This window comes from Rissa tridactyla, chromosome 4 (assembly GCF_028500815.1).
Source record: "Rissa tridactyla isolate bRisTri1 chromosome 4, bRisTri1.patW.cur.20221130, whole genome shotgun sequence".
NCBI classification, from domain to species: Eukaryota; Metazoa; Chordata; class Aves; order Charadriiformes; family Laridae; genus Rissa; species Rissa tridactyla.
The window spans coordinates 19,557,386-19,571,950 of record NC_071469.1 but is presented as its reverse complement, the minus strand read 5'-3'; the positions used below and the strand labels follow the sequence as shown (position 1 = coordinate 19,571,950).

The 14,565-nt window shown below is 41.5% G+C and overlaps 1 protein-coding gene across 3 annotated transcripts in view; it reads left to right on the top strand.

Annotated features, from left to right (window-relative positions):
- LOC128909593 (mucin-5B) overlaps positions 1-13,278 on the top strand; it is a 52,314-nt gene extending 39,036 nt beyond the window's left edge. For 2 of the 3 annotated variants that reach the window (XM_054201490.1, XM_054201489.1), the window contains exons 32-49: positions 335-576; positions 1,088-1,265; positions 1,570-1,817; positions 2,249-2,432; positions 2,963-3,155; positions 3,829-4,007; positions 4,508-4,577; positions 4,731-4,852; positions 5,219-5,250; positions 5,696-5,873; positions 6,870-6,974; positions 7,598-7,638; positions 8,203-8,325; positions 8,996-9,091; positions 10,251-10,379; positions 11,244-11,283; positions 11,988-12,111; positions 12,698-13,278. In XM_054201490.1, the coding sequence (XP_054057465.1) occupies positions 335-576; positions 1,088-1,265; positions 1,570-1,817; positions 2,249-2,432; positions 2,963-3,155; positions 3,829-4,007; positions 4,508-4,577; positions 4,731-4,852; positions 5,219-5,250; positions 5,696-5,873; positions 6,870-6,974; positions 7,598-7,638; positions 8,203-8,325; positions 8,996-9,091; positions 10,251-10,379; positions 11,244-11,283; positions 11,988-12,111; positions 12,698-12,872 (2,459 nt within the window). In that variant the 3' untranslated portion in view covers positions 12,873-13,278. The remainder of the gene's footprint in view (positions 1-334; positions 577-1,087; positions 1,266-1,569; positions 1,818-2,248; positions 2,433-2,962; positions 3,156-3,828; positions 4,008-4,507; positions 4,578-4,730; positions 4,853-5,218; positions 5,251-5,695; positions 5,874-6,869; positions 6,975-7,597; positions 7,639-8,202; positions 8,326-8,995; positions 9,092-10,250; positions 10,380-11,243; positions 11,284-11,987; positions 12,112-12,697) is intronic. The other variant, XM_054201491.1, reaches the window with a different exon arrangement.
- Positions 13,279-14,565: the final 1,287 nt, after the last annotated feature.

Genomic DNA, 14,565 nt, shown 5'->3' with positions numbered 1-14,565 from the left:
TTATGAAGCCCAGATGCACTCAGTGACATATTCAGTATTCTCTCCTCTTGTACTCATTTCAACTCCTAGTAAGGTACTTAAGAGCAGAATTTCAGATTAGCCACCTGTGGCCCTCCCTCAGCCTTTGCCATTTAGGTGAATTGAGCTGCAATTCAGTCATTGAATTCAAGAAGTTGCAGATGAACAGTCACACCTGAACATGGCCACCTGGTACAGGCAGACCCAGCTAGTTAAATGCAGGGCTGAGTATGTGGCCAATCTGTGATGTATAGGCCTTGAGAGTTACCAGTTTTGTGCATAGTCCAGCACTAACAGTTGGGTTTTGGCCTTGCAGGAGAAAATGTTTCTCTGCCAGTGAATATATCAGGTCACTGTGCTTACTCCGTTTGCAATGCATCGTGTCAGATTGAATTAATTTGGGCAGAGTGTAAAATTGGTCATACTGAGGCCCTCAAGACCTGTGATCCAGGCTCCGAAGCCTGTCCACCAACATCTGCTCCCAGGGTAACAAGCCAAATTCCTGCTTCCACGAGGACTCCTGTGAGAGATTGTCTTGGGCTCATTCCTCCCAGAAAGGTGAGAGACTTGAAAGATGATGTGTTTCTTCAGCAACAGCATTGCCTGCAGCCAAGATTTGGTGTTCTCTTCTGAAGCTGGTAACAACCACTACAGCTGGACTGTAGGCATGTCAGAATTAGATGATTTAGAAGTATACCAGAAGCCCCCAAATAAATGAGGGAATAAGTTGAAGATTATTCTGTTCACCTGAAGCATCTAAATGATTATTTGTAGGCAGAGCTACCTAAGCTGAAGAAAGGCTAGGAGACCACATCTGGCGGTGTCCCGTCATCATAATTGGTCAGGACCTTAATATTGAGTCCTATACAAAATGTTGTAGGACAGAAGTAGATATTGAGGCTCTGCTGATATGTTTCACATTGCCTGGTTTCCAGAGAAAGAATAGATAGCAAATAATGCCATGCTAGACAATTAACTTCATGGAGCGTAGTTGCTGAGTGTGATTTTAAAGATTTTGTTACATTACTTTGTGATGTGCCTCTCTTCTTCTTTTTCAATCCGTCAATAGTTTAATGAAACATGGAACTTCGGAAACTGCCAGATTGCTACTTGCCTGGGAGAAGGAAACAATATTAAACTCTCCAGCATGACTTGCCCACCTCAGCAGCTGAACCTCTGTGTCAATGGTTTCCCATTCATGAAACACTATGATGAAACTGGTTGCTGTGAAGTCTCTCAGTGTCAGTGTAAGTACTACGGCAGGAGAATTCCTGAAATTTATGTTATGTTCAGCTGGGCCTCAAGAAAGATAAGTTTATGTGGTCAACATCTATATTACATTCATACTAATTCAGTAGGATGTAATAGAGCAGAAGTCCCATCTAAAACACTGGCTGTTAAGTGCAGCTAAGAGTGTCCTTGCTAGGCTAATTTTTCTTTATCAAACTGGTTATTTCAGCTCTCACTGAAAATGAGTAAAAGAGTTAAAACCAGTTTGTACTTATGGGAAGCTCAGAAGCCAAACTTGAAGTCTGTCACTCTGTCTTCCAGGTATTTGCAGTGGATGGGGAAATGAGCATTATGTGACTTTTGATGGAACATATTACCATTTTAAAGAAAACTGCACCTATGTCCTTGTAAAGTCAATCCATCCTGACTCTCACAACTTCTGGATTCACATAGGCAACTACTGCGGTGCCACTGATGGAGCAATTTGTTCAATGTCCCTTCTCATTTTTCACTCCAGCTCTGTCGTTATTCTGACACAAGCAATGAAACACGGAAAAGAAACAAACTTGGTAAAGTATTGTGTTAAAATGAAGTCTCAATATTATTTTGCTGTAGTTATATTACTGTACTGACAAATATCCTGTGACGGCAAAGGATGAAGCTTGTAAAAAGTGGAATGGGTAGGAAATGCAATTACATTGCTTTCTCTCTCTCTCTCTTTTTCCTTTGTGTCAACAAAAATTTGTATATTCTAAAAACTTGGGAAATGATCACATGATTGAAAGTTGGTTTTTTTTCTTCCTGACGTGAGTATTCAAATATAAATTACAACATATTAAAAAAGAATCATAGAGAACTGCTTAAATACCTGCCCTTGATAGACTTCATTTGGTGCATCTGAGGTCTGAATTTGTGCTGCTCTTTTTTCCAGTTGCACAAACCGTATACATTACTAAACAGAAGGATTTCCATAGAGACATTTTGTTTCTCTTCTTTTTAGATTTTGTTTAATGATAAGAAAGTTGTTCCAGACATTTCCAAGAATGGTATCAGGATAACCAGTTCTGGCCTTTATGTCATAGTTGAAATACCTGAATTAGAAGTTTACGTCTCCTACAGTCGACTTGCATTTTACATAAAACTCCCTTTCAGAAAGTTTTATAACAATACCATGGGACTGTGTGGTGAGTGTCATCAGCTGACAGTAATGAATGCTGTAATGAATTTTCAATGACAGTAATAAAATTTCCTCCTCCTTTCTCTCATCCCTGTAAACATCTCTAAATGCTTGCAACTCCAATGATTTCTATTTCTCACATATTTTAACAAATTTATGTCTATTTGGTGGAAAGACACTGTCAGGAGACAGCGTTTTAAGTCAGTTCCTTTAATCCTAAGCCCTTCTTCTTGATCATATCTACTCAATATGGGAGTCTACGAAAACTGGAGTCCTGTGCTAGACAGAGCCATCTCAATTGCTTTAGCCTCCCAGAGAAATACATCAACCACAACACGTCAACTCTGGTTTTCATGAGTAACTGCCAAACTATTTCTTCTAGCTTTCTCTTCCTACAAACAGTTCTTGTGAACTTATCCAGGACCCCACATGTTGTTACATTCCCATAAGGAGGAGAACTTCCCTCCAGATTTCTCTAATAGCTTCATCAGCATCAACTGTCCTTGAACTGTCACTTTGCTTTTATATTGCTACCAGGTACCTGCACCAACCAGAAGTCTGATGATGCTATGAAGAGGAATGGTGAGGTTACCGAGTCCTTCAAAGAGATGGCATTAGATTGGAAAGTGCCAGATCCTGCCAACAGATACTGTAATCCAGGTGTCTCAGAACCACCTGAGACTGAATATCATCAGCATTGTGAGCCTTCCAATCTGTGTAAAATCATCTGGTAAGGCAACTCCCAAAAGTACCAGAAAAATAAGTCCACAAGACAACTTTATGCTTCGCTACGTGCCTTGGGTAAACTGCTTACAGGACATGATGAACATATGAAGTCTAGCATACCTTGAAAAACTAAGCAGGGAACTGATGTGTGAATGTTGCTGAGTTTGGCAGATATTTTTCAGCTGCATCATCAAACTCCCTTAATAGTGTCTGCTGCTTGGCACACTCTCTGCCTGTCAGTTCTGGAGAAGCCAACAAGGAACTAGCTATAATTCAGTATCTGAAAGCTCTGAATGAAAAGGAACAGAGTCAGACTATAGTAAGCCAATGTGTGTGTCTGTTTTAAAACTAATTTTGTGGTTTAAAACAGGATTGTCAAACATGCTGACGTAAAAATGTCAGCATACAGAATTATAGCTGTGAGCGGTGCAGGAGACTCTTCTTTGTAGGTATCAGTCAAACATAAAATTTCTTCCTTTCAAAGCATTGTAAAGAATGGGAGGTAAAGTTGATTCTTAATTAAGCTGTGTGAGCGTATTGCCTATCAGAGCAATTTGTGGTTGTATCTTTACCTTGAGGCTTCCCTGAGTGGAGATGGGTTTGGTTCTGAGTCGAATTCTTCCTTGGAAGCAGCCCGAGGAAGTGAAATGCTGTGTCTGTCTTCTTGCTTTGCAAAGGAACCTGACCGAGTGCCACAGCGTGGTCGCCCCACAGCCCTACTATGAGGCGTGTGTGGCCAGTGGGTGCTCAGAACAGCACCCAAGCACCGAGTGTCAGAGCATGCAGACGTACGCAGCCTTGTGTGGACTCCATGGGGTCTGCGTGGACTGGAGGAAGCAGGCGAATGGGCAGTGTGGTAAGCCTGGGAAAGACCTGCTGGTGGTGAATTTACTCCAGTCTGTTCTTTCCTCACCTACATGCCTGTTGAAGGCTTCAGGCTTTCCTGAGCTGCGCTGGACCTGAGAAAAAGCGGGAACAAATCAAGAAGGTTGTCCCAGCCCAGAACTGGTGCAAAACAGGCCCATAGTCTCTCATGAGCAGCTCAGCTGTGGGGCTCTGTGTGTTACCTAGAGCTTCATCACTAGATGGCAACACACAGCTTCTCTCTGCATGCTTTGCCCTGCTCAGGGGGACCCAGTGATTCAGGGGTAAGCACTACTAGTACTGTCGCAAGCACCTTGCTGAATCCATGGATCCCCTCTTGCTGAAGCTGCAGGGACCCCCTCGCTGGTCAGGAGCCTGGGCTGTGCGGACCCGTGGGGTGGGCTGCGTTAGCGTGTGTAGTTCTTAACGTTGTGCCTTGAAGGGTACACGTGAGTCTGGGCTTTCTAACCTGTGTGTTCTAATGTTCCACAGAGGCCAGCTGTGCTCAGGATCAGGTATACAAGCCATGCGGGGAAGCAAAAAGAAACACTTGCTCCAGCAGGTGGGTCATTTTTTTAAGGCACTTTTCAAGTCTATAATTTGAAAATTGCTGGGGAAGGCTGGAAGTTCAGATTCCCCTGGGATTTGGGTGTCTGATTGCCCTGGGGCACGTTTAGGCCTCTCATTTGTTCCTGTTTATATTCTAATTGTGCAGAGAGGTCGTTATGGACACGCTCCCCTCCCAAAATAACACAGCAGCACTTGTTGAGGGATGCTACTGTCCTGATGGAAAAATCCTGCTGAATGATCATGATGGCATTTGTGTTTCTGTCTGTGGTAAGAAATAATGTAAATGGTGGGATGGAAAGCGGGGAGAAGACCCTGACTGAAAGTGCACATTAAGGGGGATGTTCTGGGTACAGAGGAAATGGGGGAGACCTTGATACTGACCCTTTCTAATTAGGCTGGAAATGTTTTAGATGGGCAGTTTCTGACTGCTCTTATACAGAAAGTGCAACTTTCAAAAGAACAAAGAGGAGGATCTTTAAGATGTTTTGGGTACACAACCTATAACTTTGCACTCTGTAACTGTCTTTGTGGCTGTTTCTCAGATTTCAAGACCTACCTTCTGTCCTGTCCTTCTGCTTCTGTTGTTTTCCCCAGTTCAGTTATCATTAAAGGATTCTGTAATTCATTTTATAGGTTGCACTGCAAAAGATGGGTCAGTAAAACAGGTAAGAAAAAGGAAAATACTGTCTTTATGCTATAGCTGGGTGCTGTAACCTCCTGTAAAAATGACTGCACGCATTTCTTCTTTTAATTCTAAGCTTAAATACCAGTGAATTGCAAAGACAGTGGGAAAGAAAACAGCAGATTTTAAACTTCAGAGCTTTATTAATCACTTGAGGTACACAAGCAGAAATAGCAGTTTGTGGAAATCATTGTTTCCTGGTACAACTACCAGGCTTCCCTTCTGAAAACACATAAGCCTGCCAAGGAAGGTGGCAGATAATAGCATTTTTTCCTACTGTTCCCTTGTCTTCCCTCTGGGATTTGAACTCTGATTTCCCTACATAATAAATTAGGGCAACCGAGACCAATGCTGTCTTGCAGCAGGCATTCATTAACATAATGCTTCTAGCTTTGCTCTCTGAACTACTATCCCTATTGTTTTCACAGCCTAGAGAGACTTGGGAACATGACTGTCAACACTGTGCTTGCGATGAAGCCACCTTGAATATCTCTTGCTTCCCCCGCCCTTGTGCTAAATCTCCACCTATCAACTGCACTAAAGAGGGCTTTGTACGCAAAATAAAAACACGTCTGGATGACCCATGCTGCACAGAGACAGTCTGTGGTGAGTAGATGATTCAGATGTCATAATGCAGCATCATTTGCCTTTAGCAAGTGAGATCTAGCACCTCACAGGTACCAGATTCATATAAACACACTGGAGTGGTCATTTCTTCCATCTACATGCCAGGAGCTCTTGCTATCAGAAGAGACCTCCTCTGGTCCAGTTTGTGTTCTAAACTAGTGTCATGACCTGCAAGATACTTACATTGGAAAATCCCCCATGGACCATTGGGACCACCAGGTGCTTCACAGGATCCTCTAGCTCTTGTCCCCTCTGAGATGAGAGGGTGATCCTTGCACAGAGATCCATCCAGTAATGGAGGATGTCCTCATCTTTTAGGCTTCCATAAGGCCTCCTGTGGAGATTCCTGATATATGGTTCGGCCTCATCTTTCCATTTGCATCCTCCCAGACCCAAACACCCACCACAGCACAGGATCTCCTTGTCATCCCGCTCCTAAACCTGGCCATTCCCAGCACTTAAAGGAAGATGCAGGACAGGGGATCCTGGCAATGGTGGTGGGATGATTTTCTGTTTCTCATCCCTTCATGCTGCCAGCCAGCAGACCAATAGGGTCCTTGGATGTCTTGAGGGAGCAGTGGGCACTGTCAGGTTGCTTTGTCCTGCATGTCCCAGCCTTTACATCTTTGGCTCTATCCACTGCCCCTTTGGGTTTTTTCACCCTCCGACTCATTTACTCTTACCCCAACTTGTTTCTCTGTCAATTCTCTGAGATGAGGGTGTTTAGTTTTTTTAGAGATGACATCCAGTGGGGAAAAAGAAGCAGGAACAAGAGCTGGAAGTATATATCCAAGGAAGAGCTTTACAGTAGAGCAATCTTAGAAATATTTCACTGAACATGTCCCAGACTGCAAAAATGTGTGGGTGAAGAATAATCTATTTCTACCCAATTTCTTGGATATTCAAGCTTTGGTCTGCAATTAACACTGCTGGACAGGATGCTTTGGCTTACTTTATCTCTGTTGTCTATTGCAGAATGTGATATAAAAACCTGCATTATCAACAAAACAGCATGTGACTTAGGCTTCCAACCAGTGGTTGCTATATCTGAGGATGGTTGTTGTCCTGTCTTCTCCTGTAGTAAGTACCATGTTTCCTTAAGGTTTTTTATTTATTCCTTGAACTGTTTCTTTTTTTCTAAATGAGTCAAAATCATAAGCAGTAGCCTTTCCCCTTCCCTCTCTGCCTTTACAATTGATGCATTATTGTTTTTGGAGGTGCAGGTTCTCTGTAGGTAGTATTCAATGAGTTAATTTATTGATCGGATACTGAATGTTGGTTACATTGAACCCATCCCAAAGTGCTGCTGCAAAGTCATGTTTCCAGATTCCCATACCTGACCCAGCTTCCTATTGGCTCTGTTACCAGCAAGGTGGTTAACAATAAAGAAAAGCTCAACTAAGTTCAAGTATGGGTAAAAACCCATAAGGTAAATAGACTTTTCTATATCGAAAATACCAGGATATAGAATTACCCCCTACTTCATGCATAGTGTCTGAACAGATGTTACGTGTGGGCTTCTGAATAAAAATTAGCACCACATGCTAGTTACTTTATTCCCTGTTTTGTGCAAGCTCTTAAGGCTAGTGAACAAGCCCAGTTCTACTCTTTGTCTCCTCTAAGTCATTCACAATTCAGAGATGAGTATAGTAACTGTTTACATCATTCCTAGCATATCCTTTTCATTTTATTTTTGCTTACAGTACCAAAAGGTGTATGCGTTTCTGAAGGAGTTGAATTTAAGGTAGGTCTTCTTCCAGACACTTCTTTCCACAGGTTAATGCCGCCTGAATCAGAGGTTTCTGAAGCCGTTATTGTAAACGCTCACACAAAAAGCAGGATTAGAATGGTCTGTAATTTTTCCGTGCCAGTAGTCTTACATACTATTGGAAATGTTCCTGAATAGGTAATGCTAGAGACCACTACCTTGATTACTAAATGAGATCTTACTTATGTTTTAGAGTCAAGAAGTCAGAATTGTGATTGAATACAAATTCTAATTCTCATTAGATGTTGTAAAATTAATTACTAGGTCAAACTGAGGGAAAACTGATGCGTGGAATTTATGAGATAACTTAATAACCCGTTTAATGCAATTGATGGACTGGAGAGTGTCAGCCTTGTGTTCATTTTGTGATACTGACAGCATGAGGTTTAAGAGATCTGGAGGTATTTGTTTCAGGAAGTTCTTCCAAAAATCAATCCCAAGGATAAACATTCATTTTTGATAGTTCAGGGGATATACGTTTATTCTAGAACCCACTGAATTCTTGCCATGGCCTGTCTTCACTCTCCTCTATATTTCCAGCCTGGAGCAGTGGTCCCTAAAAGCTCTTGCGAGGACTGTGTGTGTACAGATGAGCAGGACGTTGTGACACGGACCAACCGCATCCGGTGTGTTCCAGTGAAATGCCAAACCACCTGCCAGCAGGTCAGCACTGCACGCTCAGCCTGCCCGACCATGAACAGTGGCTGTTGAGGGGATGTACTATAAAACTAGGATAGTATAGCTGCTTCCTCACTGAAGGACAGCAGGATATAATCTTTTATTAGATTTTTTTGTAAAGTCTTTTTTAGGGTACTGATTATTTTTGCTCTAGCAAAATTAAGAGGTCACCCTTGGAAAGATGCCCTGAGGGAGAACAATTGCAAACCTGTTAAAGAGAAGTCTGACTGCTGAAAGACAATGTTTATGCCATTCTATGGGTGTTGCCCATTGTCAGCTCAAAAATTAAGGTTGTAAAGAAACTGCACAGTGTTTTATATGTTTCCAGACACTTCTCAGTACTCACGAGCTGAATGTGCACACAAACTGTTCAGTCTATTACTGAATATAAGCCAAGAGTGGTTTCTTTTCCATTCTTGCCCAGATAAGGCCAGATGCACCACCAATCCTAAAAATTGATAAAACCATTATCCTGTTTCCTGAAGCTGGCCATACCCACACCCACCAAGAGACCAATGGATACCTAAAACACAGGGGAGGAAATAACTGAGGCATGATCTTCTTATATGTGACAGCAGCAATTTTTATGGATAATCATATCAGATCAAGCACATACATCAGGTAATGTGGCTAAATGGAAACCTTATTCCCACAGGGTTTCCGCTATGTGGAAGAGGAGGGTCAGTGCTGCAGCCAGTGCCAGCAAGTGGCATGTGTGGCAAATTTTCCATATGGCAATGTGACCATTGAGGTAAGCACTCCCTTGCTCTGCACACAAGGCTGCATTATCAAACAGACCTCAGCATTTTTTTGAACCAGTGTTGTACATTTTGAGGCTGGGAAGACCTCTAGGAGATTTAAAAATATCTCTATTTCCAAGTAAATGTAAATGTTTATACAGCTGCTCTCTGCTGTGTGCATCTCACAGGCACCACTGTGTTGAAAATTATGCATCTCTGGCAGGAATGGAAATCGTGTTACCACCCCTCCTCCTGACATGCAACAGAGAGAAAGAATTTGGAGGGGATGGTGAGATATGTGAGCTGGCTTCACATCATACTGCTCTGATCTGGGAACAGTGTTGTTATCTTGCCCTGGAGATACAGGGCTAAATAGCGTGAGTGAGCTGATATAGCTGTACTACCACTAGTTCTGAATTTGCTGAGGCAGAAGTCAGAAGTGGCATAGCTGCTGTAGTGTAGAGTGACTGGGTAACACGCACAGGTAATACATCATGTCTTGTGAGCTTGTGTAGACATGGGCTGAGCCTCAGGCTAGCTCTTTGCTTTTATTACAGCCTGCTCCTCCTGTGAACGGTTAATGATGCCGTCTCAACCAGCGACTATTGTTTTACACGCTATTTCTTCTCTGGTAGCTCTTGTGTTCTGCATCTTTTCTATTTCATCTTTTTATTCCTTGATAATTTATCTTGCAAGGTAGCTTCTCCTGTGTTAATATATAATTTTTATGTTTCCATGAGGAGGCTTTGCATTTATCCATTAACTTCTATTAAGAAGAGTTTTCTCTTCTTTCACACTTTTTGTTTTAATTCCATCTATTAAAAAAGTGTTGAAATCCTTGAAAAGAAATATTTTTCTGTTGTGTATATTTTATTCCCCATACATTAACACACCTACCTTCTGGTATTTCTGTTCATACCTCTATCCTCATTCTGCCACCAGCTTTTGATTCTTTCCACCTAGGTGGACACAGAAGGCATTTTGCAAAGGCTGGTAGTGGGTGAGCTTGGTACATAGTTTGCAGATGTGAATTCCAGACATCTCAGCACTTTCAGAGTGATATGAACAACACCGCACCTCTGCTAGTTCATTGACTGTATCATTGTTGCTTTATGCTATTTTTATTGCTATACTATATTGGGTTGGTGGTTTTTTCCTGTTTTTATTCAGGTTGGAAAGAGTTATAAAGCTCCACATGATAACTGTACTCAGTACACGTGCACTGAATCAGCGGGCAGGTTTTCCTTGACTAGTACAGTAAAGGTCTGCCTACCATTTGAAGAATCAAACTGTGTCCCAGTAAGTATTTTATAGCCAGAAAAAAAAGCCTTCTGGAATGAGCCCTGCTGCTGGTCTGTGAGTTTTCTTTACTGTTTTGAATGAGCCACTTCAGTAATTCTTGATCTTTCTGAACTGATCATCCTTGTTTGAAGGAAATGGGCCTTTTCAGCCCTGAATGGAGGGTCCCATGGAAGTAAAACAAAACTATTTGCAAACAACCCACACATTTTACTTGTGTGATAAGCACTAGAACTTGAAAGAGTATTGGGGCAATAGCAAGGTGGGGTTTTTCATCACTTGAGAAACACCAGTGTTACAAAGTGCAATTGAGCAAGTGGTAACTCACCATGGATCCCTGGGGGAACCAATGAACACAATGTTTTCTGATACGTAGTGCATCACTAAGCAAAGAAGTGGTATGTGGATGAGCAAAGGCTATCATTCATGCCCTGGCTTTCAGCAATTAGTTGTTTCCAGTAACTTTCAGAAGCCTGATGAGGCTTTGAAGCAGATTTGAAAACCAAAGCAGGGGCGAAGACAGCCATTGACTTGAATTACCCTTGGGGTAGGTTCTTTGCAGGCCAGGCTGTTCAATTCCAGGAGCAGCTGTCACTCTCTGGGGCTGGGTTTTTTGTGCTGACTTCAATAGGACTTAAGTAAGGTCAGGTGTGTGTTACAGAACATTTTAATTGGCTTGAGAGGATACATAATCTTAAGAAAATTCATTCCCTTCCTTTATATATAATTGGTACACAAATAGGTCTGATGAGGAATGTATGTTGGTTAGAGATGAGGGAATATACCTGAACTCTCATTGTTGCTACTAGCTGCTTAACAATATGTGCATTGGAACTGTTCTGATTGTGTTTGCTTTCAATACAGGGGACAGTTGATGTGACTTCAGACGGCTGTTGTAAGACATGTGAGTGCATTAAATCACCAATTCTCTATTCCAATACTGTTAGGTCCTCCCTTGCTTGTAGTTCTGTTTCTGCATGCACTTGAGAGTCTGCAGTTTCCACAGACTGTTCTTACAGCAGCAAAGCTGTTTTGTACCTCACAGCTGAGGTTAAAAATCCACTTGCAGCTGAGATTAAAAATCTGCTTCATTCTTCCAATGGGGACACTAAAATTCTTTGATCTCCTTTTCTGTGTTTTTAAATAACTGATATACTGTTAGTTTGGACTATTCTCCTGATAAGAAAATTTGTAGAAACTATGTTCTGTATTCTTTCATCTGGAAGTTGCATGGAAAAAAGGGTCTTTTTTCTGTAGTATCTACCCAGAAGTCATAGGTTGTTAAAGAGTAACAAATATTATTTACAGCAATTTTTACAAAAACAAACTCTTCGTGTCTTCTTTAGGTCTTTGTTCAACAGTATCTTTACATGCACTTATACATAACTCTTCATTTAAGCTAGTCCACAAATAGAAAAGTGCCTTGACCAGCAGAAAGTTACTTTGTTGAATTAGTGCCTCTTTGCACTCCCATTTGTTTTTTTGGTTATGCATTTGAACTGTAAAAAGTTTTAGTAGGACAGTTGGCCCTTGGTTTCCTAGCAGATACCTTTGAAAACTTTTACTCCCCAGTCTGAAGAAGTCTTACAGAAGTGTTCTCCTACTCAGGTATTGACCTGCCGCATAAATGCAAGCGCAGTATGAAAGAGCAGTATATCGTTCACAACAACTGTAAGTCAGCTGCTCCAGTCCCAGTGCCCTTTTGTGAAGGGACCTGCAGTACATATTCTGTGTAAGTAGGAAACCTTTCTCTGTCCTGCCCTTCGTCTGGTATTCCTGGGTTCTTTTCACCAACGGTCTGCAGCTGTTGTCCCCTTCCCACTGTTTAAAAGGATCTGGTTGGGAAACTGGATGTGCAGAACAGCAGTCATTAGCAACATGACTAAATGTGTGACTAAATGTCTTTGGTGTCACAGGAGTGCCTTATCTTAGTTAGGAAAATAGGTTCCTTTGAAAAGACATCAGCTATATTTATTAACTACCTGTTCTTAAAGATGTCCTTATGTGGTTTTTGAACAGCTCTGGTGTTTAGTGGAGTTTTTCCCTTTGGTCTCTGCGTGAATTTTCTGTCTTGCCAATCCAATGGGCCTAATCCAAAAATCCACTGAAGTTACTGGGATTTTCCCCATTGATATCAGAGGATCTGGCCCTGCATGGCTAGTAACATCCTGAGGAAAGACTGTTATGAATAACCAGAAAAACAGATAGGAAATTTTGCTTCTCTGCTCCTTAGAAGTACCTCCATTTGGAGCAGCAAATATGGATCAGTTTGTGAAGACAACAGGCAGCAGACTGATATGCAAATCTCATTTCTGTAGGTATTCCTTTGAGGCAAGTGAAATGGAACACAAATGCATTTGCTGCCATGAAAAAAGGAGTCACGAAGTGAAGGTGGAACTGGTTTGCTCTGAGCATAAGACAGTCCAATTCACGTATGTGCATGTAGATGAATGTGGATGTGTGGAAACAAAATGCCCAAAGAGGAGAACATGAGCATAAACTAAAGGAAATATTTCATCTCCCATTTAATGCTTCCTTAGCAAGTGAGTAGTTTAGAAAACATCTGTGAGTAACCTTCAAATGGCCATACTTCTCTCTTGTGCTTTATCTTTCTGGTATTATACGCAGTTATGGAAATTAGCTAAAGATTTTACTCTAAATGTTTGTAGAATAAACTGCATTTCAAAGAGGACTTGTTCTCCTGTTTCAGTGATGCTGCTAATGGGGCAAGGTGGCTAATGTCTTTAATCCCATAGTGGTGTATAAACCAAGGTTATACCAAGGTTATAAACCAGACACTCTAGAGACAACTGATGCCTTCCAAAAGTCCTGTCTGAAGAAAGTGTACATTGTAAATCTGTAACTACATGCACTAATTCATTTCCCTTAGAAGGGAAATGGCAATCACTTCCACAGCTGCAGTTCACTCAGAGAGGCAGGACTCAGCTCAGCGGCACATTTGTGTTCTTCTCTCCAGTGGTCCTGCACCTACTTTGGCTGAGACTCTGGGTCACTGGAGAAAAGCAAGATGCTTTTTTCCTTCTGTGCAGTGAGCACTGCATCAGGAGCGTAAAAACATGTTTTACATATACACTACAAAATTACTATATTTGCACTGTTATTTTGAGTCCTTATCTCACTGGTGGATTTTATTGTTTGCCATCATCAAACACTGAGCTGTGTGTCAGGTGGGAGACTGATGTTTAGTCTCATTACTGGCTACATGACTATGATTTGATATAAACAATTGACTCCCAGCTAGCATGTCCAATGGTACTGGTGACAGTATCTTATGCAGACAGAGATGAAAATGGTCCAACAATACCTTCAGAGTATGCAACAAAGGCAGATGCTTCTGGTACTTGAGCAATTTTGTCTTTTGTGACCTGAGAGAGGACTTAGACTGCAGTGTGCTGCAGCCTGTTACGTGGGGGCTTTTGGGAAGTGTTTTGAAGGGAATGCTTTTGAACTGACCAAGTAGATATGAAGTGCACTAACCTTTAGCTTTTCATTTCAAAATGTTGCAGCTGTTGAGCCCCAAGTAACCTTTAATTTAATTATTTTTCATAATAAATCATTTCAGCTGATGTCAGGTTACTTTCATGTGTACTGTTTCATTATGTCGTTACTGATCTTAAAATTGAGGGAATCCTTGACTTTGAATAGGCATAGGAATTGAATGGTACGTGTTTTTCTCAGCTCTCACCCGAAAGTCCCATGCTTATTGGGTCATCACTGCGATACAACACGGCAGTCTGTGTTATGCCTCTGCAGGATTCAGCTCAGATTGTTTTAACTAACCCGTTCTTCAGCCCCTTTCTGGAATCATTTGTTTCAGCCTAAAACTGGTGTACAAGAACCTGAGTTATCAGTTTCTCAGCACTGGGTATTTTGAGAGGCAGGGCTTAGACAGCTGAATTTCATCCTTTTTTTTAATTCTGTTTCCTTATAAAAAATAAAAGAGATGCTGGGTGTACCCAACAATCACCGTGGGAATAAGTGCACTGCAGGTATCTTTGGGAAACGTGACAACACAATCCAACACGGTGTTTGTACTGAAGTAATGAATTATAGAATCACAGAATATGTCATAGAATCATAGAATCATTTTGGTTGGAAAAGACCTTTAAGATCATCAAGTCCAACCATTAGCTTAACACTGCCAAGTTACCACTAACCTATATCC